The sequence below is a fragment of the Rhinoderma darwinii genome, chromosome 3 (assembly GCF_050947455.1).
Source record: "Rhinoderma darwinii isolate aRhiDar2 chromosome 3, aRhiDar2.hap1, whole genome shotgun sequence".
NCBI classification, from domain to species: domain Eukaryota; kingdom Metazoa; phylum Chordata; class Amphibia; order Anura; family Rhinodermatidae; genus Rhinoderma; species Rhinoderma darwinii.
Genome location: NC_134689.1, coordinates 214,669,413 through 214,695,945, shown reverse-complemented (window position 1 = coordinate 214,695,945; position 26,533 = coordinate 214,669,413). Strand labels below are relative to the sequence as shown.

At 38.5% G+C, this 26,533-nt stretch overlaps 1 protein-coding gene across 2 annotated transcripts in view; it reads left to right on the top strand.

The window, feature by feature from the left end:
- Positions 1–1,127: 1,127 nt before the first annotated feature.
- The window catches only part of SEMA3E (semaphorin 3E), a 151,858-nt gene continuing 126,452 nt past the window's right edge, over positions 1,128–26,533 (top strand). For both annotated transcript variants that reach the window (XM_075857366.1, XM_075857365.1), the window contains exon 1: positions 1,128–1,696. In XM_075857366.1, the coding sequence (XP_075713481.1) occupies positions 1,594–1,696 (103 nt within the window). In that variant the 5' untranslated portion in view covers positions 1,128–1,593. The remainder of the gene's footprint in view (positions 1,697–26,533) is intronic.

Sequence of the window (26,533 nt, the reverse complement as noted above, 5' to 3'; positions counted from 1 at the left end):
ACACGGCACACAGAAAGTCTATTATAGTACATAGTATGAAGATTATGTGCACATTTTATATTCAATGTTGCTATAGAGCCAATATAACAGTAATAAAATAATATAAATAACATAATAAAATGACTCAAATTGGTTTGTTCACATGATTAAATGGAACCTGTCACCAGCATTTCACCTATTGAACTCTACTCACCCCTCACTGGCCACTGCTGTCAAAAGTTCATTGCCATTATCCCCTCTCCTAAACTCCTCTGATCGTAAATAACGGTCTGCAAACATTTTGCGCCTTTTATTTTAATAATCTGGCAGTCTCATTCATTCTTCTTTTTACGCCCGCCCACCCTCGAAAACTGGCCTACCCTGAATGCCGAATACTTGCCTGAGTTAGCGCGCATGCGCCCTTCATGTATGGTCTGACACACTTAACCTGCTTTGTCCGGGCCTCAAATCTATGGTATCCCGCACACACCAGAACAAGACGTCGATGCTCAAGTACAGGATTTCGTGTGTGCTGGGGAAGTGGTGGAGCTGTCAGTCAAAAGTAAGGGGGCGGGGTTAACACAGAAAGTTTTGAGGAATGAAGATATGACTTTTCAAACGAAGATTTGACTCATGCACATTAGCATACGGTGCGGGAACACTAAAAAACTGAATACTAAAGCTAAAGAGACGACTAAGAAGACAATTATAGGTTATATAGAAATGATTTTTCACCCACTACCACCAGGTATTGCTGGTTTAATAGGTAAAATACTGGTGACAGGTTCCCTATAAAATATTAAGTATTTGGATTCTATTATGCAAATATATTTATTTTAAATGTAAGTATAAACGTAAAATTTTCTACAGTAAATATACACAAGATTATTGGAACTGAGGAAAAAGTAATAAAACTTACTTTATTATATTAATAGTTTATAAAGAATTATAAACACAATCAATAAAAGAAGGAGACTTAGCTTTCTTAGTAGTCAAATACAATTTCTAAGTCCACAAAAATAGTGCATTACAAGAAATGTTAATTGAGCAATGACACAAATAGCTACTGTGCAGTGAGTAGGAGTTGCTTGCCAGATGAGTAGTGAAGTACTTTCTCTCATCTTTCACTGATCTCCTGTGCTAGTGAGCGCAGTCTACATCCTAGCATCCCTGCTGGTAGGATCTAACAACTCTTAAAAATTATTTTTTTCCCTTCTAATTACAGAAGGTGAAAGGTGAATTAAAACGAAACGTCTGGCAGGTCTAAGCAAAGAACAGATTTCTCAGCAGCTTGCAGAAAGGAGGCGTTTATTTAAATGGTTCGCAGTTGAATGTACAGATTGCCTGGTTATACTGAAGACAGGGCTAGGAGACAGCACAGCACTGGCAAAGACTAAGGAATGACATGACTGTCTGTAAAACAAACGTCATGGCAAGAGACCACTCTGTGGTACATATTGTAATGAGGCATGACAAATAGGAAATGTGTACTAGGAAGAAAGGGATTCCTAAGGGAGCTATTGAAGGCACTGAAAAGAGAGCTATTTTCTAAACTCCAACAGAGAAGCTAAAGTCAAACCTAAGGAGAACCACACAGAACTGACTTTAAACAGCATGGCATATATTCTCATTCAAGCTTCGCTTTTCCTTGGACTTCACATATTTGCCTCTTTAGCAACAGACACTAGGCAGCCAAGACTTCGCCTGTCCTATAAAGGTAAGATTATGATATTTATTTATTAATTTATTTATTTTTTTAGTAACCATTTTTCTGTAATAGATTTAAAAGAAGCCTTGCTATATGATTTTTATTATTATCTAAATTGACACATTTGGCACAATTATTGTGATTTACAGATATATATTTACTAATGTAGCTGGCAGTATTTACAAATACACATCAATAAACATCACATTGGGGAACTGTTTGAATGGATATAGGAAACTATAATCCCCTCCTTTTCATATTTGATCAAAAGGTTTGGCTTTTGCCTCTTAACTATACACCTTTTTAAGTGTTAAAGCTAGGATTTGTGTATAATATGCTGAAAGACCATTGTACTACACGTGATTAAATGATGTAAAATGAGGACACTAAATGATGCAACCTCAAGCCTAAATACAATTGAATGATAAAATAAAATAAAAATAAAATATGTGTTTGCGTGCGCTGTGTAATTACTGCAATGTACCTGTGAATTAAAGGAAATGTGGTGCTGCAATTCCAGAATACTCAATGCTTCTAGTTCAGATGCCTGTGCTGTGTTACAGATTTCTTCAAGGCTAATATAATCATAAGTGCAACAGTAAACACTCCGTGTCTTCTATGTTACAGGTATAATACTGTCATTACTAGTCATAACAATTTCAGACAGAGCTTATCAAATTGAATCATACTGCCTTATGTATCCATTTAACTTTACTGACTTCTTACCACATGCATAATATAACATAAAAATAAAGTTACATAGGGCCAGGGTTGCCAACTGTTGGTAAATTCATGGACAGTCTGTAGAAAAAAGGAGAGCTTTAGCCGGAGTCTGTGCAGCTTGTGCAGGTTATTGTGATTGTAATTATCATCATTTCCAGGTCACAGTAACTGCTGCTAATGTGTTCTTTATTAGAACTCTGAGTTATAAACATTTATTCCTTATAAACCCTATGACTAATTTTTGGTTTCCAAATTTGGCCACAAACTGTTTGTCTGTCCGTTATTTTGTACAAGTTAACTAGATAAAGAAAATAGATTGACAACCCCGCATTTGACTTAGGATCCTTTTACATGGCCCAATATGGGACAGGAAAATGAGCGTCTATTAACGAGATAGCTCGTTGATCGGTTCCCTTTTGCTCCTTTTACAAGGCGTAATAATCAGTTATGTATGGGGATGAGCGATCGTTAATACACAGGGAGATATGCTGCTGACTAGCGACCGTGTAAATGAGTAGATCAGCCAATGAATGAGCGTTTGTTTATTTATTGACTCATCATTGCCTTGTTTTCACAGGGAAATGATCGAGAATGAGCATTTGTGTGATTGTTCGTTTGCCCGATCATTGGCCCATGTAAAAGGGCCTTTAAACCATGGCCGTAGACAAGAAATAAATGTTGGATAAATCAGATAATTAAAACAGTTTCCCATTAATTGGTCGTGTTTTTCTTCGTCCAAATGCCTAATAATTGACAATCTGTTGAAATTTTGATTAATCTTGTGGATTTCTTTTTGCCAGTAATCACCTGTAACTTGAAGTCTATGTAAAATTAACTTATTACGACCGATCAAACCTCATAAAAGGGGTGCTTTTGTCTTTTCTTCCTTTTGGATTATATGTCTGTACATGATTTTTATTATTACTATGCACTACAAGGGTAGGAATACTATGAAATGCATTTTGACTCTTAAACCTCGTATAATTGGTACATTTTCTTATTCAGCTTTTAGTGACATGTAATTCCTGCTTGGTTACAATGAGTTTCTGAACATTTGCACTTTGAATGAACTGTCCTTTGGATAAAGATGTACTTCTATATAATCATACTTTATCACAATATGTGCAATAATTATGTTCATAGCCTACATCATGTCCTCATTTAACCTGGTGCAAAGACTCCAGTTCCAAAATTTCATCTCTTATCCCAATTCACATAAAAATAATGCAATGAATGGTAGATGCCTCTCTTCTGTATAGTTAGAGATATTCACCAAAACATTTTCCCTTAAAATTATAGTGAAAACTCTTTATGAAAAGTTCAATATTTAAATGTCTGTAAAGTTTAACTCATAGGTACAATGTATCACAGTGATTATGGGCAACGCCACTACGAAGTCATAGCTAGACTTTCCTTCACAAGGGGCAAAGATTTAGTACACTACCCTAGCCATGTATTTAAATACCCTGACCAGGCCCTCGACCTTAGCTACACCTCTGGTTAACAAAGGAGGCTTTAAATTTCCTTTACTAGATAAGCAGGTATATTTCTTACTTTATTAGACACCAATGAGAATCATATATTCTATATATTCATATAGGCATATAGGCATTTAGAACATTGATAAAATGAGTATATATATATATATATATATATATATATATATATATATATATCTCAAGGGGAACATGAGATATAGTGCATTTGGCATGCTGGCATTATTGTGAGTAGGTATGACTAGTGCTTTTGAAACTGGCAATGTAATAGCTCTTCCTCAATTAAGATTATTATTTAAAATCCTTCAGAGGCACAACATAGTCTGTAAGTGAACACAAATAACTCCTTGTGGAGGTTTCAGAGGTACAGGCTTGCTTTTCTTGAGGACCAAAGTAGACATTATCACAGTTTTGGACCACAATTTCTGAAATGTTAATGAAAGTAACTTTTTGTTTATGCTGCTATAATGTACTGTTTTGTGTTAGTACCCTAAAAAAGTATAAATGGAGTGTATTCATATAAATGATATACAATATAACTAATATATAAATAAGGATTTTTTTTATTTCTGAAAGGTTTTCTCATGTAACACATTCATTTGTGTGATGTTTGCACTACAAATGTGTCTCAGTGGGGAATTACTGCAGCATATTTCTCACACTACTAGAGAGTAGCACTATTCTAGACGACAGTATATGTGTCACCTTTTGCTTATGTAAGCAGTGTGGACGATATCAACAAAGACTGTAAGTCACAGGTAGTGATAATTACAACATATCTGTAATTTCACTTCTAAGGCTAAGGCTTCATTCACATCTGCGTTAGGGCTTCGTTCATGGGTTCCATTGGACCTTTCAATCAGGGGAAACCATGAATGGAACCCAAACTGAAACAAACGGAAACCATATCTTTCCTATTTCATTACCATTGATTTCAATGGTAACGCATCCGTTGCAAATGGTTTCCGTTTGTCACCATTCTGTAAGGTTTCCGTTGTATTGCCAGAATCAATAGCACAGTTGACTACGCTATTGATTCCGTCAAAATAACAGAAACCTTACAGACCGGTGACAAACGGAAACCATTTGCAATGGATGCGTTGCCATTGAAGACAAAGGTAATGCTCAGGGAAACCTATGGTTTCCGTTTGTTTTAGTTTGGCTTCCGTTCATGGGTTCCCCTGACAGAAAGCTCAGACAGAACCCATGAACAGTGTCCCGACGCAGATGTGAACGAAGCCTAAGTTTACCTGTAGTATATGTTTACCTCTCTTCTGTCAGAGGAAGAGAGGAACAAAAGATTAAACGGAAAGCAACGGTTCCGTTAGAATTACCATTGATTTCAAAGGTAATTTTTTTGTTTCAGTTGCTTTCCGTATGTCTTCATTTGCTAGGTTTTCATTATTTTCATGGAAACAAAAGTTCTGCAGCCTGCACTTTTTCTTCCGTCAAAAAACCGGATACCTAGCAAACGGAGACCGTTGCTTTCCATTTAATCTTTCGATCCTCTCTTCTTCTTACAGAAGAGAGGTAAAAGTATACTAACGGTAGTGTGAAAGATGCCTTAGATGTTTAGAGACTCCTCTTATGCTAACATTTATTATTATTGCATACCCATCACATACACCCAGTGTCAGCTTCCAGTGAACTCATAGTGGCCCCTGCTATAAGTAGATGATATAGATAGGTAGGCACAATTCTGTTCAACTAAGGCTGTGTTCACATCACCGTCTGTGTTCCGCTGAGGGGTCCCGTCTGAGGTTTCCGTCGGGTTAACCCCATCATCGGAAAGGCAAACGGAAACCTCAGCTTCCGTTTCCCTCACCATTCAACTCAATGGTGACGGAAACCTAGCTAATGGTTTCCGTTTGTCACCGTTGTGACAGGGTTCCGTCGATTTGACGGAATCAATAGCGCAGTCGACTGCGCTATTGGTTCCGTCAAGAACAATGGAACCCTGTCACAGCGGTGACAGACAGAAACCATTAGCTAGGTTTCCGTCACCATTGATATCAATGGTGAGGAAAACTGAAGCTTAGGTTTCTGTTTACCTTTCCGTTGAGGGGTTAACCCAACGGAAACCTCAAACGGAACCCCTCAAAGGAAGGGCAACACTGATGTGAACAGGCCCTAAGCATGCTAATTTGCAAAATTATCCCGGCAGATAAGAGCTACATGCATTATTGAGGTGAAGGAGAGTGAAAACGACCACTCATAGGTTCCGCGTTGTGTAGTATATTCATTATTTTTTGCCTTCATTGTGTTATTGTGGGATGGATCTCCTATCTCACTAGGACTATATTGCAATTTCCATCCCTAAATTACTTACATGTAATACTTGCACGTCATTTCTTCCTGTCCTTCTATTCTATTGAGTTTACCTTGAAATCTGTATGGTATTTAGGATGTTAGCTCTGCCTATAAACTCAAGTGTGTATTATATGTTTTACAGAAGACTATATGGACAAGCCAATTATTAAAATCATTATTAAAATTCTAATCAGAATGATTTATTGAACAGCAGTAATTTCTTAGGCATGCACATGAACATATTTTATTAAAGGTGTATTCACATGTGCAGGTTTTAGTCAGGTTTTTTTATGCCGTTTTTGAAGCTAAAACCAGAAGTGGATTGAAATAAGAGGAGATATAGTATCTGGCCTTTCTACTTTCCTTTAGTGATTCACACCTGGTTATTGACTTAAACAAATCTTCACAAAATACCTGAGCAAAACCTGCACGTGTGAATACATCCTAACAGTGAAGTACCTCTACAAACCACATTTGTTGCAGTTTTACTCATACATTGAGATAAGTTTCCTTAGCTATGTTAGTTAGTTGTACATATCTGTAGACAAAGCATATTGACACCAGATTAACATCTCCAATATTTTCAAAATATTTCTAAAGTAATAGACTAAATGATCTCATACTGATATAAAACCGTGGTATAATTAAGCATGTGCATGATGATCTTGGTAGTAGTGGCTTCAGGATGGCATTGTTTTTTTTTTTAAACTAGATTTTGTACATGAAGACACATCTACCCAGGCCTATAGCGGAATACCATCCATACAGATCAGTCTTTTGGATGCGATATATACAAGCAAATCGCGAAGCCAAAAATCTGTTCTCTTGGTGGATGGGCCATGGTTGGTTTACATACATATGTCTCGTCTATAAGACTATTCTGTATGGATGGGATATGTTCATAACCATTTACAGACAGATCACATTTATTCCATGAATAAAGTGTGTGGACATAGTCATTGTAATGCCCCATCAGCAATCATTACACGTAAGAATATTATTAGATAAAGCATCTTAATAGAGTTTTTTATTGGGGAATTTTAGGCACCTTCAGAGTATTGTTTTCCAACATTCATAAATGCTGAGCCCCCATAAGATTTGGATTCCTATAGAATTCTAAATATCCAAAGAATTATTTATACAATGTTTAAATATTTATAGCTTTTGCACTTAGAATTTACCGTAAGTTGCTAAACATGCCGTTCATGTAATCCCTGAAGGGGTATGCAATACAATTAAAATACAATTTTCATGAATCTTCACTTTTCTGCAATCTTCAAATGAAAGGCTTTGATTTGTGCAGTTCAATGGCGGAAGTTGATTTAGTTAGTGGTCCTGAAGGCTAATGTCCTAAGAAGTACTACCCTATGATAAGATGCAGAAAGGCAGACAGCTTGGTTGCAACTGGAGCAGTCTGGCATTTTTATCTTAACTCCACATACACTAAATTCCCTCCAATATATGTCAAAAGGGAATTTGCCTAAAAATGCTTTATGTGGTGCTATGTAGTTACTGTAAAATATTGGAGTCTCAGATGTTGTTTAAGAACTAGGAAAACCATATGGACCACTAGGAAACAGTTTCAAGGTGCACTAAAAATACTATAGCCACTACTCTTTTCTATAACTTCATTTATTTTGTTAACACTGAATGTCATTATAAAGAGTTTCTTTGTTTCCTTTTCCCCTTACATACGGACATCTGGGCTGTTAATGGTCCTGACTACAGTAGGGTCCAGGACAGGTTCTGTTCTCAGGATGTGCAATGACCCTTTGTTTGATTATCTAGTTGGTAGGTAACAATTTACCTAACAACCTCAGTCATGTACTGGTGAAATGACAGGCCGCTATTTAAGATTGCATTTGTATAGGGAGTTCGTTCTAATTGAATTATTGTGGAATTTATATTACATCATGTTGTACTTTTAATATGCCTATTTATAGCACTGCTCTTCTCCTATGTTGTAAGAAAGCCTTTGGCCACGTTCACACATGGCATAATTTTTCCGCTGCAAATGTTGGTGCAGATTTGGGGTAATTACACACCGAACCTGCAGCAACATTTTCATATTTGACAGGTAATTCAGACGTTGCAGATATCACAGCGGACTTGCCACAGATTTCAGTTTTTGCATTACAAAGGCTGAAATCCGCAGAGAAATTCCGCTGCTTCTCCGCAATAGAATGTGCAGCGGAGGGAAAATTCTGCACCACAGCCTAATTTCCGTACAGTTAATTTCTGCAACGTCTGAACTAAGTTCCCTAAAAATGTATAGAAGCGAATATAATAAACGGCTGCTGTAGAATTTCACTGAGGACTGTCCGCAGCGGAATTCAACAGCAATTCCGCCACGTCTGAACGTGGCCTTTAGAGGCCCTTAACATAAGGTCCAGGTACAAATGAATCTTCTGCACCCCTGAATCTATGCTATTAAAAGATCCGGTCAATTACTGGGGTTACAATGAGACAAGAAAGGAATGTGAATGGCAAATATTTTGTCTTATGCTAGTTTAATTCAGACAAGTTTAGCCTTATTGAATTAGATTGTGGAATATGGCACATCATAAAATTGCTGATCAGAATTCCCTGTAACTATGTATTTATTTGGTCAGACAAAATTGTTGGACATATAAGTATAAAATCAAACAAAAGTGTTAACCTTTTTCCGAAACACAAATAATAACTGGAATACTCTCCTAGGGTAATATTCACAAAATGTTAGAACCTTCATTTTAGGGCTTCCCCTGGGAAGTACAGGTAGTAATGTAGTCAGGGGCCAAGGCTAATTAAAGCCCACACTGACCTGTCATCTGTCCTCTCCTACTGCATGGGGCTCGCAAAGTTACACTGATATTAAATGAATGGCACTAATTTAGTAGGCAAAACATGCAAACATGGGACCATTAACTTCACAGGCCGAAATAAGTCCTCTGTCCCCCCTGCCAAATGACCCACCAAATATATGGTGTGGGTTTTAAAGTAGGCATAAAGGGGGTTATCTGTTCATTGAAAAAAAATAAAACACTACTCACCTTTTTAATCTCCCACCGGTCTAGCTAATCCCCCATGCTGTCCCCTGCCGGTCTTTGTTTAGAAGATACCAGCAATGACATGTGGTGGCTGCACATGACCACTGCAGCCAATCAGTGATCTCAGCGGCATGTACCGTACTACTGGCATCACTGCTCGTGTTTTTTTTTCAAAAACCGGGCAACAGTTTTAAAGATCATATTATGCCCTCTTCCTTTCCTCTCGCAGGGGCCCACAGAATGTTTAGTGATCATGTGATCTCCCTGTCCGAAACTCAGTTGCCCACTAAACGGACATAATGGGTAACCATATACAGATCGGAAGATTGCCCTGACAATTTTACTTTATGAGGTCCATATTTTTCAAATGTCAACCCAGTTTATGTTAGTGCAATAGTGAGTTACATCCCTTCAAAGTCATCATGTCTGGTGCCATACTGTAATGTGTTTATTTGAAATTGATGCCTATGGTGCAGTATAGAGAAGACCAAGACAAATTACAGGTCCTGTTAATTCTACCTATTTCTGACACAAGATTCAATAAAACGAATGTAGTCAAACACTGAGCTGCCTTTATACATGCGGGACATGTCACACACTGCACCAATGTTTTATCACTGATCGATGGTATTGGCCATTTCCATGCCATATTTTATCTACAAAAGATCTTTTAACTTATGTAATGAACAACCAGGGGTGTGGTACTGATAATTTGGGCATTGCCACAAATGTCTTAACTTCACCTCTAAATGTCTTACATCTGGTGCTGATCAGTGCATCAAAGCAACAGACGCTTCATAAGGAGCTTAAGCATTTACGTGATTCAGTGATAGTTTAATACAACTGTACAGATTTTACCTTTGATGTCATCCATCCCAGTAGGTTATTTGCTATTTATGTCCTGCTGTGCTACATACAAAGTACCTTGTTTTCTTCTGCTTTTATAATACTTGTGAAAATAAAGGTTAATGTCTTTATAACTTACACCATTGCAATTTTTTGTGTGTTAAAGTTTTAAAGGACTTTTTCTTTATAGTAATAAATATATCTGATTGGTCAGAAATCGATGTGTGGACATCCAGCTTGAAGCATCACACAATTTAAGGGGTTGTCTCATTAGAGACAATCCCTATAACTTGTGAGCCGCCTCGTTTTGGCTCGGGAAGCCATGTATGGCCAGATATTTCCCCCTAATAGTGTCTATGGTCAGGGGTGTCTCATGAAGAGTATTTATTCCAAAGAATAACCACCTGGAAGCACAAAACTCTTCTAACCGTTTAATTCAAAATGTAATATTTTTATTATTATCATTATGATTATTTTTGTTAATTTTAATCAACTCTAGCAGGTCTTTTATGCATAATCTGAACTTTACAAATGGATTCTCACAAGTTAATCAATTGGAACTGCTTATGTTTGTAACTCTTGTAACACATGACATAACTATCCAAGTTAAGTTGTGTGTAGACGCGTGGTCACAGGTGCCACATTCTGGCGATCATATTGATGATCAGGCATACTTTCATTAAAGCAATAGAAGAAGTATCATTGCTGCTTCCTCTATTGTATAAAGAGCTTTCATTGAGAACAGAACTTCATCTTAACCTTACTGGGTATTCCCTTTTGCTCAACCAGCATCCACTCCATAGAGCCATTTCCAGATTTCATACTAGAAACGGTTAACAAGTGTGAAACAGCTGTACACAAGCTGGAATAAATGGCTCTCTAGTTTTAGACTGTATCACAGACACAGGGGTTAAATGAATCATTTTTAATGCTCTGTCCTTTATCCTAACATGAGGAATAATGTTTTTTAATCCCACCTTATTTTTATAAATTATGATAGGAGTAATGAAATAACAATAACTCCTGTTTTAAGAAAACAATGCTACACTTCTAACATAATGCAATTACACTTTCACTTACTGACTTACGCCTAATGCACACGACCATATGTGCCTCCTGAGTCCCGTCCATGATCCGTGGAAAGATGGGAAACGTACTATCTTTCCAGGAATCGGAGACTCGGGTCCGTTTTCACTGACCTGATTCACCCGCTAAACTGAATGGGTCCGAGTTGCACTCGGTCGTGTGCAGTTGACTTTAAAAGGTGTAAACTTTTATTTTTTACCTAATATGTGTTACATTTAAAAATTTTACCTTTATCAGACTTTCCAAACTGTATAGAAGCTAATCTAAAGTCACTATTGTACAGAAAAATCTGTATCATGTTAGGGATTTGTGAGAGTAAATGATTCCTCAGTTACTGTTCACATTGTACAACTTTAGCACTGCTAGGGATGCCATTGCTTTTATGTGATATCTATGGCAACCTGTGAAATTCACGGTTTACATAGGAAATGTACTGTACAGTGCACATATTTGTGTTTTAGTTTAAGGCCATAGAACATCATCTAAAAAGATTGTTCTATTCATCTATATGGCTTCCATATTGCTTGATAAGCATGCAAGAACATGGCACTGACAAGCTTTTAATGATACATAAGTGATAGATTAAAAGGAATAGATCAGACTTAAATCTAGAAAATATGGCACCATTCTTACTACAAGGATAGCGTATAAGCCCTTTTATTTGTGAAATCAGATATAGTATTGACAAATCAGACACTATATCAACCAAGAATGGATACAATGGCTTTCCCCCATCTCTTCCCTATGTTTTTACAGCAAGGAAACATATATTTGGATAATAAATATTTTTTCATTAACATGAACCTTCCTATAATAATGGACTATAAATGGCAAATGCCTTATTTATGATTACCCTTATAATCGTATTGGCATACATATTGGCATTTTTTTTTTTAAGCCATATCCATGTTACTCTAGGGTCTGAAACTATCAGAAAACCATTGTAGAGATACGACCAAAGTTTCATAAAAATGTATTTACATTGCAATTTCAACCATATGAATGTCCTTGGTAAGGTACTAAATATAGTTGCCCTTTACTATCAATTACATAACTATTAGTCATCTACAATCAAGTTTAGACCTTTTCATAATTTTCACTCTCATATTTCCCAAATGGATGGTTAGAGACATTTTGTTTCTTATTTTGCAAACCACATGTTAGACTTAGGTTTACATATCTGATTTATGTGTCAGCTCCCGTGCATAAACCAGGAAAATGAAATGAAAATGAGTGGGATAAAATGAAAGAAACATGCTGAGCCTTACATGGCTCAGGGAAATAAAATATATGCCATGGAAGCCAAACTAGGGAAAACTGTTAAATGATGCAATGTGGAAAAAGGAAGAAAACATGAACTTTCTGCAAGCCTGTTTGAGATTTGGTGGTTGACGGAATGCAAAAATCTGTGGCTTTGCTAAGTTTATTTGATGTGTCTTACACTGTCATTATGTGCTGTGAGCCTTTGATTATTTTTCATATTTCCTCTTATATGGAATTCTATATTGCCATTAGTGGTTTGGGTGTTGTTTGTTTCCCCCTCACCATATTACAGCAGGTGTTCCCTTCTACTCTTCTTTGAATATGTAGTCAAACGTTGCTTTTATTTCTAAAAATGTTTATTTTATTTCTTAGAATCTTCAGAATCAAATTATTAAAATGAGTCAAAAATACTTCACTGAAAAGTCTCAAATAAAATTTTTATTAATAGGAATTCAATATATTGTTGTATTACATAAAGAGCAAAATATTTAAAAAGCTTGACATTTTTAAATAATGAATGTATTGTGCATGCATGTTTTATGAGGTTAATCGGTTTTACAATGAAGTGTTTTATTGGGTTTACAATTTTACAGCAAACATATCAGAAAAATAAGTAAAAAGCAAAAAGGGCAACATGACCCGTGATTATCACACCGTAAGCATTGAGATTAATCAGTTATTCGCTGGACTAGTGGCAGGTTCACATAACCTGCTTGGTCCCAGTGTTTTTCAGAGTTTGGCACAGGGATTTGATTCAACAGGAAAAAGAGGTGTAACCTTTTCCTCAATGCCTCTCTTCCATCTTATCTATGGCTGGGAGATACATGGCTATTGTGTAATATGTAAATTTGTGAGCATGAGCCCTTTGCCTAAAAGTAAAAAAAAAATATATAAGAAGCACTCATCATCTAGCCAAACAAGTGAATTTTTTTTCTCTCAACCTTGAATGAACATCTGCCCATACTCTAAAACTTTCAAAATACTTTACCCTATGGTACTAGCAAGCTCTCAAAAGATGGAAGAAAAGCTTAATTTATTGCCCTATCCCTCATATTGTTAGTAGGCCCCTTTGCGGAGGAACTCACGGCAGCAGTAAAATGGCAGAAATCTTCACTTTGTGCCCCCTTATAGCTGTGAGGCTCTGTTTATGCCTCATATAGAAGTTAGTACCCCAATTTTTACCCCATAAATTTAGTGCCCTCTGTAGATAGTGCCACACAGCCCCCCTCCCAGGTAGTGCCACACAGCCCCCTCCCAGGTAATGCCACACAACCCCCTCCCAGGTAGTGCCACACAGCCCCCTCCTCCCAGGTAGTGCCACACAGCCCCACCTCCCAGGTAGTGCCACACAGCCCCCACCTCCCTGGTAGTGCCACACAGCACCCCTTCTCAGGTAGTGCCACACAGCCCCCTCCTCCCGGGTAGTGCCACACAACCCCCTACTCCCAGGTAGTGCCACGCAGCCACCCTCCCTGGTAGTACCCCACAAACTTCCTGTAGGTAGCGGATTTGGGGCTCCCTCTAGGAGTGGAATCCCCTGCCAGAGCATTGCCGATGCTCTGGCTGGGGATTCCGCTTCAGGAGAAACCCCTGACGTCATTGTCCATATATGGACAGTGTTATCAGGGGCATCCCCAGATCCATTGTCCCGGGCAGAGCACTACTAGCACTCTGCCTGGGACTCCTGCTCTGTTCCTGACATCACTGTCCGTATATGAACAGTGATGTCACAGGCTTCCCCAGAGACAGAGTCCCGGAGCAGAGACGCTTCTAGTGCTCCGACTGGGACTCCTTCTCTCCTCCTGACATCACTGTCCATATATGGACAGTGATGTCAGGGTCTTCCCCAGAGACGGAGTCCCGGAGCAGATCTGCTTGTAGCGCTCTGCCTCAGACTCCTTTTCTCGTCCTGACATTACTGTCCATACATGGACAGTGATGTCGTGACCACAGCAGCGAAAGCACCCGGTAGCCGAGTGGGCCCCCCAAGGCTAGTGGGCCCCGGCTCTTGCCCAGGTTCTGACGCCGGCCCTGGCTGATTGGATCTTTTATGTGGTCAGAAAATTGGTTGCTTCTCGAATGCACCTCTCCCATTATAAACATAGGATGTATGTACTGCCAACAAGATGCAACTATTTGGGGACAAAAAGTTGTATTGATGTTTGTCAGTCCACATACACTCCGATTTTTGCTCTGTTTAGAAGGAGTAAACAAGCATTGATCGACGAACTGTATTGTTGAATGGCGCTTGTTTACAAGGGCAGAATATCTGCACATGTGAAAGGGCCTTTAGACGTCTCTTCTCAAAATTATTTACATTTAATTCTTTAAATCTTTCCTCATAACAAAAATTCTCCTTGCCCCTTATGAATAACTTTTAGTACAGAATGGTCTTGCCTAACATGCATGATCAGATGGTTTTCTGGACATTTTTTCTGTAGACACATGATAATTGCAACTAATTTAATGCCATTAATCTATGTATTCTTGGAGATAAAATGTAGTATATAGATTAACAGATCTATTGTCTATCTATCTATCTATCTATCTATCTATCTATCTATCTATCTATCTATCTATCTATCTATCTATCTATCTATCTATCTATCTATCTATCTATCTATCTATCTATCTATCTATCTATAAGTCCACCGTCCAGCACCACCAGTCAGAGTATGGGTGGGTGCACGCCACAGGAGCTCGATCACAGCCCCCAGTCTCCTATAGTCGTCCAAGAAAGACAGCACTCCAAGTAACAGTGAAAAAAAGCCTTTTTTTCACTGTTACTTGGAGTGCTGCCTTTCTTGGACGACTATCTATCTATCTATCTATCTATCTATCTATCTATCTATCTATCTATCTATCTATCTATCTATCTGTCTGTCTGTCTGTCTGTCTATCTAATCTAGAAATCTAAAACATGATTTTATGGAATACTAGAATATTAAATTTACTCATTATGGTAATTCCAACATAATTCTAGTAATATCTATTCAAATAGTTACCACATTTTAGTCTAATAATTAAACAGTATATCCTAGATTAAAACATCAAGAAGGAAGAATAAAAATAAGCAATACAACAGAATAGTAAACAATTTATTTATGTCATTTATTCTAGGTAATTAACGATGATTTGTTAAAGTGAACCTGTCATGCCCATTATGATGCCGTCACTAAGGGCAGTATGATGTAGTGATAGAGATGCTGATTTCAGCAGTCTGTTCCTTATCTGCTAATGTGCTGCCATTTCTGAGTAACTTAGATGAAGAGTCCGGGCAGCATTGATAGAGATGCTTTTAGAGTATTCATGGGTTGCCAGCTAGCTCTGTCCACTTCCCGCTAGATCCGCCCACTTTCCACTGATAGGGAGCCATCTGTCTGAAAGTAGGCGGGGCAAGAGGAAAGTGGGCCCTGCTAATAGCAGCTCATAAATACTTCGGACGCATCTCTGCCGATGCTGCCTTTGCTTGTCATGTCAGTTTCTCAGAAACGACTTTAGTAAAGTAAATCTATCACCATTTTATAAAGACCATCAATAAGATGATTATGGTATTATGCTTCAGAGCATGCACCTCCATTCAAAGTGTGTGCCTTATGCTGATTTATGGCACTTCTGTGTCTAAATGGCTGAGAGGCATCACATGATCGCAGTGACAGCTCGGCAGCCGTGACAATATGGAGCTTTTATAGCTAATCAGTCCAGGAAGTACTGCAATAAACATACGGCACATACTTTTTAACTACAATAAATATAACTATCTTATAAATGTACTTTATTATAGTGGTCGGTCAGGTGATAAATTAATTTTACATTTCCTTTAAGCTATGTACTTTAGCAAATCATTTAGTGACTTCCTAGTAATATTAGATTGTAAAAATGATTTATCCTTGTTTTCTATAATCTCATACTTTTTTATCAAGTAATATAAGAATAAATGTTCAACAACACATCCCCACTAAGGCCTTAAGAACATAAAACATTAACATGTAATTTAGTTTTGCAGATTTTCCTATTCTGATATTTATTCCACAACGTAACATTTTATCTTCTATATAGTTGTTTAAAATAAATATTGAAATTAACCTTTGAGCTTCATGTATGTTAAATTAAATCATGTAATCCTTAGCACCAAATATGGCCAAGAAATAACCAAACATATAAAAGATACATGAAGGTATCAACATTTGTATATGAACTCTTTTTGGTCGACATTTACCAATATGGCGGTAGAATATATACTGTACATTACTAATTAGAAACCAAGACATCTCGTTGTAAATAGTTTACTCTCAGAGGAAGATGTTATTAAAATGATGAAAGGCACATGACTCTTTCAGACTTGTTCCGAGATGCCAAATGTTAAGTGCTTTGAACTGCAGGACTGCCTGCTACTACCCAGGACTGTACTGTGTAATCTCAAGAATAGATTAACCATATAGTTCATAACTATCTTAAGGAAAGTGCACTTAATGGTCTATCATTTTATATTACTGTTGTGAAATTACTGAACTATTCATGTGGCTTCACATAAATGACAATGCAAATACATATGTGTGCAATGAGCAGGAATTATATAAGCCTTTTCAATTTTGGTCATGGAAGCTGGAGAAAATTTAGTTTCTAAAGATACATAATGGGGCAGATGTACAACTGTGTCTGGGTCTAGAAAGAGTCTAAAAATGTGCCAAATTGTGGGGCAGTTGGGCCCAATTTTGATGTTTGCACCTAACTAGACACTTTTTAAAAATGATCCAAAAAGAGAATGTGGCTTTGCGAAAAAGGGTCTTAAATGCGCCAATTTGTTGCAAAAAATGCGGGGGGAAAAATGCACAATTTTCTGGTGCAAAAAAAAGTAATATAAGAAAGAGAATAGTGTCTAACAGGTAATGCAAGATACACCAAAATTATCATGCAGCATGCACCACTGGTTAACTTTGGCGCATTTTGTGCATGTGTGGTTTATGTTTACGTTGTCTTATTATTAGACAGCATTAGTAAATGTGGGCCATTGTGTTCAATTACAACCTTATGTTTGCATTTTTGGTGGAAGGGTATGTGCACACGACCTCTTTTCAGACGTAATGGAGACGTTTTTCGCCTCGAATTACGCCTGAAAAGACGGCTCCAATACGTCAGCAAACATCTGCCCATTGCTTGCAATGGGTGTTACGATGTTCTGTGCTGACGAGCTGTCATTTTATGCGTCGCTGTCAAAATACGGCGCGTAAAATGACGGCTCGTCAAAAGAAGTGCAGGGCACTTCTTGGGACGTTTTTGGAGCCGTTTTCTCATAGACTCTATTGAAAACAGCTCCAAAAAAGGCCGTAAAAAACACAGCAAAAAAACGTCGCGACAAACGTGAGTTGCTCAAAAAACGTCTGAAAATCAGGAGCTGTTTTCCCTTGAAAACAGCTCCGTATTTTGAGACGTTTTTGTCTCTGCGTGTGAACATACCCGTACTGTTTATACTTTGTTATTAGTTCTTTTATAATCTAAATGTAATGTAAAGTTCATAAAGTATGCAAACAAGCCACACTGCTTTGGCCAGGGTTTTTAGATAATGGGCTAGAGCAGCAAACTGAAACTTTGCCCGAGGTAAAGTAAAAATAACATTTCAAAATATTTTGTCATGGAAGAGAGGCTTTGCTTCTTATGGAGGTATACCTGTCCATGACGTGGGAGGACTAGATAGCATCTAGATTGTCAAAAATTTTAACCACTATATATTTGTGGTGGTACCTGGCTAGGACTGAGGCTTTCCTGACACCATGGCTGAAATTGCCACTTAGCTAATTAGTTTAGTAATTGTTCTATTAAAAGTTACAAGTGAAGGTTCACAGGTAGAGCCTATAGTCTTGAATTGACCTTAGGAATTCGAAAGCTGCCTAGCCCTTGGACACTGCTGGACTGCTCAACTTCTCATTATGTCCCCATCCTCTATAACACAACTTGGCAGAATTATAGAAAGAAGTCTGTCTGGCATGACATTTTATTTTGTTAGCTTAAGTTTGTTACATGAGTGGTTTTTGGCCACTGACGGTCGGTTGTTACTGTTTGTCACTGGTCTTTCACATCTAACCACATTGTTTTTCTTCTCCGTATATGATCCATCCTTTTTATTCTGGTTATGTTATTGTATATTATATTTAATAAAGATTTTCTACTTTTGTAAATATTTTGCTCATTATTTCTTTAGGGGACATGTTCCCTTATGGTTCGCGTTTAGGTTGTCTCCATGTACAGGTGATACCTCAGTATTGTGCCCCATGTTGTTGTAGATTTTTATACATAATGTATATAACTGAATGAAAGACAAGGAGACATTAATGATGTGCTGGTAGGATCTTCTAATTATCTGCTGGCTTTACACTTGCCAGATATCTTTTGTCATCTTGCAAAATACATTGTAAACATCTGTGCAGTGTTTTACTGTGTTCTTAGATACCATACAAGGGAAGACAGCAAACATAAATATGTCCTCAAGAAGTGGTGAATGTCTCATAATATATAATAGGGGAAAACCGTGCTCTGGTAGGGTATACAATGCTATAAAAAATGATAGAGACAGACTTTTCTATGTTTCATCCAGGTTCCGAAGTAATAGTAGACCAAACAGAATCCTGTTTGGAGTATAAAGTTGTGTTTACACACTACAGTTTTGAAATTATCCCAATCGTGATGTGATTATTATGATTTTTCCTTTACAGCAGTATCTTCCTGTGTTTGCGTGGGTTTCCTCCAGTTACCCAAGTTTCCTCCCACACTCGAATAACATACTGATAATTGGCTTCCTATGAAATCTGTCCTAGTGTGTAGTAAGTTTGATTTTTTGGAATGAGTTTTTACCCACTAGGGACAGGAACTGACGTGAGAGATGGCAGTCTCTGCTGTGGAAGATGTTGGCGCTCAATAAGTCATGTAAAATAAATGAATAATCATTAAAGGGGTATTCCGGTTAATACAAGTTACCTCCTATCCGTAGGGTAAGGGGTAACTTGCTGATCGGTAGGTGTCCGACATCTCGGACCCCTACCGTTTACCAGAACTCAGCCCAAAGTTGCCCGAACCCCAAGTTTGAACCGAGCGTCAGGTCGCTCATGCGCACTGCCGTTCCATTTAGTCTCCATGGCAGCGCCAGAAAAAGCCAAACATTGCACTCGGCTATCTCCGGCGCTCCCATAGAGAATAAATGTAGCAGCAGTGCACATGAGCGACCTGTCGCTCGGTTCAAACTTGGGGTTCGGGCAATTTCAGGCACCCCCTTCTCGTAAACGGTAGGGGTCCAAGCGGACATCTACTGATCAGCAAGTTACCCCTTAACCCACGGATAGGGGGCAACTTGTTGTAACCGGAATACCCCTTTAAGGAAAGTCTGATATTGGGAGACTCCTATTTACATGTGGGGAGCAGCAGCTTTTGACTTACCTGTTTACACGTTTTTTTAATTTTTTATTTCACATTAGATTTTTTTTTATTTTGATGGCAGCAAGTACTGCTGGTTGATCACTACAGAGCATTCACATGTATCTGAGATTGCCACCATATTAAGCCCACTGTAAACATAAAAAGGTACTGGTACCATTAAGAGATAGCAATTAAAGGGGTTTCTCACAACAGTGGTTTATGACATAGCAACTAAATACGCCCCAAAAGTCAGATCAGTGGGGATGTCTGCGATCCAATCAATCTTGGAAATGGGGTGTCTGGTTTGTGTTCTTTATAGAGAGGTAGCCATGCATTTCTGATTACTATTGTTTGAAAAGAATTCTCGATCACTGAGAAAATAGTGCCATATTTAGGTCGAGGGATGCTAAGCAAAGGAATAGAAATACTACATTTATTACTGAGAATGCTGCTCTAAGACCTCCAGCATGTACACAGTTTTCTGTGCTGGCACCAGGTATACTCCTCCCATTGCCACCCTGCCCCTGTTTGACAGTTTATCCCAATAAGCACTTACAAGCTGAAAATCACAATCAGAGGATGGGACAGAAGGAAGGAGTAACAATAGTATAATAAAGAATTCAAAACAATAATCGTAGTGAACAGTTTTTCTGCTTGTATCGCTAATGTGTATGAGCACCAATAGAAAGGCTTTTGAGTGAGCCACAAAATGTAATTGAGATATATCAGTGAGTAAAACTCTGTCACTTCACCTTGAGCCCAAATGCTGCAGTGTTTGTGTTATTCACAACATAAAACAGGCACTTGTAATTTGACTAGAGAATCATTTCACCAGATTAGGATTTCTCGTTGTGTAGAATAAATAAAGACGTTTAATTTTAACAATTTTATTAAGATGTTGCCCCAAATCTGCATATAACAAATTTCCCTTTTGCACCCATTTATTGTTCTAAAATGTTGTTGTTGTTGATGTTATTGTTGCCATAACCTTCTTCACTTTTCCACAAATAGATTAGCTGTTAAATTAAATTATACTAATGAATGTAGTGTTATATCTCAGTTTTACACATTAATGATGTAAAAACTTCAAATCTGCATAAAAATAACATATACATTCAGCTTCTGGTAAACAGGGGCATAGCCACAGTATATACGGTGTGTGGGTAGTAGTTGCAACCGGCCCCCTATTCCTGATGGGATGCATATGCTCCTGAAGCTACATGACAAAACAGCAGCACTGAAAAGAGTGGAGTGAATAGCAGCACAGGTCCCGGTATATAGGACGGTGTCACATCGCCCTATAGACTACAGTATTCCACCAGTGTTCAGACAACTGCACATATCTCCAATAATGTCAAATAAGTGGTATTTATTCGTCAAACATCATTAGCAAAAAAGCAATGTTTCGAGCCATCAAACATGTAGGGTCTTTGTCAAGCTTGTCCGAACACTGGTGGAAAATAGCAGTACCATCTGTAGATGTTGGGGATATCCAATAATATGTGTTATTGGAACAGTGATGAAATTACACTAGACTTTTTAATACAACGCAACTTCGGAAGTATGAAATGCTGATATACAGAAAAAAATAGAGTCTCCAAGGCGCTGCTGCACAGGCCTGATGAAGATGCCGGTGCGGCATTGAAACGCGTAGCCTTGTTTCCAATAAACCACCTATACCTGATATTTTGCTTGCTTATTGCTTCCCCGTGCAGCAGCGCCTTGGAGACTCTATTTTTTTCTGTATATCAGCATTACATTTGCGGTCTTCCTTGGAACACCGGCACCGAGTCCTGGCAGCAGCAGCAACCTTTCTCTCCATCGTTCGTTGTCCTTTGTTTCTAGGTGAGCACCTAATTGGACTTCGGGATTTTACATCCTTTACCATTGGTAATCTACTCTATGTGGCGCCGTGTTTTGTGTCTCTTATCTGGAAGTATGAAATGTAATTGTCGAGGATCTGATGGGCAATTCTATCACGACTATCCTTGCACTGGCAGGAAGGAGCCAAGTTATAGGCAGCAATGCCAGATGTAAATGTGAATGTTGCTACAAATGGCATTTTACATTTACTGATCATGCCGTCGATAATGACTTTTATGATGACATGATCAATCAAGATCAACAGACATGAGCAAATTGTGAAGATACTTGACAAGTGTAAACTGACCTTTTTTTATGTTGTATATTTATCCTATATCGCATAATGTAATACCATAGAGAAGAATACAAAAATTTGTTGACGCTGCACTCTAGTATAACTTAAGGACCAAGCTATGCCTCTTCTATTAAGACTTGCATGAAAAACATTATTACTACAGGGCTATGATACACGATCTGCGGGATTAGTTATACAGCGAATGGTGTTATTTGCATAATATTTGCCTCATAAGTACAAAATAATTACCATATCTTCAGTTCTGTCTTAATCTCTCCACAAGGAAAGTTTGAAGCATGAATATAAATCATCTTTATTAATACACACTGTGTGCTGGTTTGTTTTCCTGCTGTCTACATGTCACTTCCCAAGATGACCTTAATGGGACTGCCCGCTGGTAACAGCAGGAGACTGCTTGCAGAGAACACAAGATGAATCTAATCTTTCTTTGCCTGTAACTATTTTCCAGCTAGAAAATGTGATACTTTACAAGTTCTATTCTATCTCACATCTTTGGAGGCGTGAAAGTTATGTGAAATAGAGATTAGAAGTCGCACAGCAGCCATTATAATAGTAGGAATTGTATTTGAGAACACTGATTTTATTATTTCTATGTCTTTGTTTTACTTTTAGTTGCTACAGTTTATTTATTTATAATGTCATAAAAATCACAGAATTCTTATTTCTGTATAAAATGCTTCTCATGTTTTTCCACTATGGGAGTGTTACTGTTTATAACTGGTTCCCATAAACATCAAAGTCACTTCTATCTATGATCATTGTAATGCATTCATGAATCGTGTGTCATGAGCCCATGTCATATGAGTGGCCATTTGTTGAATTAAGACAAGCGATTGATGGGACTCAAATCCCACAGTTTTCTATTGCCTAAAGTTTATTTCTGTGGCAGCTACTTTGTGTAAAAATTCTTCTCATTGTGTTGAACCGTATGCTTTATTTTCATCCAATAAACAACCTAATGTTAATTGTCTCTCTATGAATAATGTGTGTTTGTTTGTAAATGGAAATAAATTTTGGAACATGGACTGATGTGAAGTGAATACTTTATATGTGAAGAAACAGTAGATAATAAGTGTACATTGTATAGTGTAATGTGTATACATCCTAGCTGAAAAGCAGCTTTGCGGTATGTAATTATTCCCTACTGTTCACTGTAAAGTCAACAGCATCTTTATCCTTGATTCAAGTGTATCCTTTTGATTATTTTATCTTTTACATATGGTGTGTTAAATTGGTCCACATCAGGTAAACACCCTTCTCAAGTTTATTACCACTGGATCAGGCCATCTCCAATATTGTGTTACCAATTAACATTTTATGTAATGAATTCTAGCATAATCTAAGCTTATTTTGTATAGGGTGATAAATATATATTTGAACTTAAAGGGGTATTCCCATTTCCTTATTTACCTGCACTCCATGTCCATCGCTGCCTGCTACTTCTGCATTTGCTGCTCCCTGTGGTAGACGATATGCCACATTCTGATTGACAGTACAGGGCAGGAGAGATGTGATGATGTTCTGTGTGGTTTGCAGCATTATTAAAAAGCACCAGGGCTACTGCGCATAACCTTGATCCATATATAGACCTTAATAGAGTGGCTGAGAGGTGGCCAGGTCAGGAGGTGCACTCTCACGACTCTCACGGCTCACACGAGCCCAGCCATCCTCTGCACTAAATAAATGGGAGAACACTGCGCAAGCAGGGCCACCGTTGCAAGAGCGCAGCAGTGGCCGTAACCCTAGACAACAATCTACCAACAAACAGGAGGACTAAGGCTGGATATGAAGAAATATCCAGCAAATGGGACACTAGATGAGGTTTTACATGGAACAGGATTTCACCATATTTTTTGTATGTGCCATTAATATATTTATATAAATTAATCATGTCCCCCCTTAGTCGTCTTTTCTCAAGGCTAAATAGGTTTAGTTCTTTTAATCTTTCCTCATAACTTAGATTCTCCATGCCCCTTATTAGCTACGTTGCTCTTCTTTATATTTTTTCCAACTCCAGGGCATCCTTTCTATGAACTGGAGCCCAGAACTGGACTGCATATTCTAGATGAGGCCTCACTAATGCTTTGTAAAGTGGTAATATTACATCCCTGTCCCGCGAGTCCATGCCTCTTTTGATACACGACAATATTTTGCTGGCCTTTGAAGCAGCTGATTGACACTGCATGCTAAAATTTAGTTTATGATTTACAAGTACACCCAGATCCTTCTCAACAATTGACTCCCCCAGTGTAGCTCCCCCTAGGACATATGATGCTTGCAGGTTTTTCGTACCCAGATGCATAACTTTACATTTATCTACATTAAACTTCATTTGCCAAGTGGATGCCCAAACACTTAGTTTGTTTAAATCTGCCTGCAATTCACAAACATCTTCCATAGTCTGAACTATATTGCATAGCTTGGTGTCATCAGCAAAAATAGAAATAGTGCTATTAATCCCATCCTCTATACTATTAATAAATAAGTTGAATAATAGTGGTCCCAGCACTGAACCCTGGGGTACACCACTTATAACTAGGGACCATTCAGAGTAGGAATCATTGACCACAACTCTCTGGATATACATATTGTAACAGAGCAGATACTAAGGGGAAGGATTTGGGCCCAGAATTATATATGTAAAAGGTCTGGGTTGCTGGAGTGGAAGAGAATAGTAAACGTTCCACTCCGTCTTCAGGACAGTCCAGGGTTTGGGCTGCCCTATGAGTCCCGTTAGCTGCCAGCTGTGAGGACTCCTTTAAGAAAGGTGTGATCTAAGGCTCCCTGTCTGAGGAAGACCGGTATTGCCAGCCTGTGGGAGTCATAAGCTCTGGTAAGCACATGTGTGTTGTGAGGTGCTGGGCAGAAGGCCTTTCACCCTGATAGCTAGGGAAGCTGTATGTTTAGTTAGAGGCTGAACGGCTTAGGGTTTATTTTTGAACTGATTTGTAAAACTGCTTTTCCTGTATGAAGACAATAAAGCTGGTAGCGGCCAATTTCATACCGAATCCACTGTGTTGGAGTAAAAATACTTATATATATATATATATCTTGACATCTTGTATACCATTCCACCTAGGTATCTTACGTTGTTTATGCGCCATTTCCAATGGTTATGGCCACCGCAGCGGTCCAGCAGTGGTGAATGTGCTTGTGCAGACCAACCATGCTCTATCTAGTTATATAAACCTAGTTGAGTTCTTCGCAGTGCACAATTTTAGAGCATGTTAAGTACTGTTCAATAGAAGGGATTGCTCACAGGCATTAGCCATGAAGCCGTTCTATTCAGCTGCACTCAGCTTCATCGGGAGCACAGAGGCAAATGGTGCTGTGATGTCATCACAGTGACTTTCTTTTGCTTGTTACGTGATGGAAAAGCATCTTAGCACCCATTTAGCTGCATACGTGAGGTCACGAGGGGCAGATCATAGGCAGCAGAAAGTGCAGTGACTTACATAATTTTTTCTATATATATATAGGCTTTGTGCAACAAAAAAAAAAAATGAGGGAGATAGGAATAAACCTTTAGGCTATAGTCACACGACAGTGAAAAATAATGTCCATTAAAAACTGATCAACTGTCAGTTTATCATGCCCATTTTGCATCAGTGGTTCTCTAAATTTTCATCCATTTCCAGTACATCTGTCTGTTTCTAATGGCCGTTAGACATTCTTTTTGCATCAGTTTTTCATGGCTGTTAAAAAAAACTGATGAATTTCATGTCAGGCTTTTTTTGTCCTAGCACCCTGAAAAAAACAAAAGGAAGGTCACATGTTCACCTAGAAACTATTTACAGCCTCCCTGTATATGATGCCACACACCTCCCTGTAAGTGATGCCACACACCTCCTGTATATGATGCCACACAGCCCCCTGTATATGATGCCACACAGCCCCCCTGTATATGATGCCACACAGCCTCCCTGTATATGATGCCACACACCTCCCTGTATATGATGCCACACACCTCCCTATATATGATGCCACACACACCTCCCTGTATATGATGCCACAAACCTCCCTGTATATGATGCCACGCACCTCCCTGTATATGATGCCATGCACCTCCCTGTATATGATGCCACACACCCTGTATATGATGCCACGCACCTCCCTGTATATGATGCCACATACACCTCCCTGTATATGATGCCACACACACCTCCCTGTATATGATGCCACACACCTCCTGTATATGCTACACACCTCCTGTATATGATGACACACACTTCCCTCTATATCATGCCACACACCTCTCTGTATATGCCACACAGCCCCCTGTATATGATGCCACACATCTCCCTGTATATACCACACATCCTCCCTGTATATGCCACACAGCCTGACGTGAATGCCCTAAATACTCACCGATGCAGCGCTGTCTTCACGGGATCTGTGGCGACGTGATGACACTCACCGATGTAGCTCGTCTTCACGCGCGGTCTCTCGTCTTCACGAACCCGGGAAGATGAGAGACCACACCTGAAGAGGTCGGCGCTGCATCAGT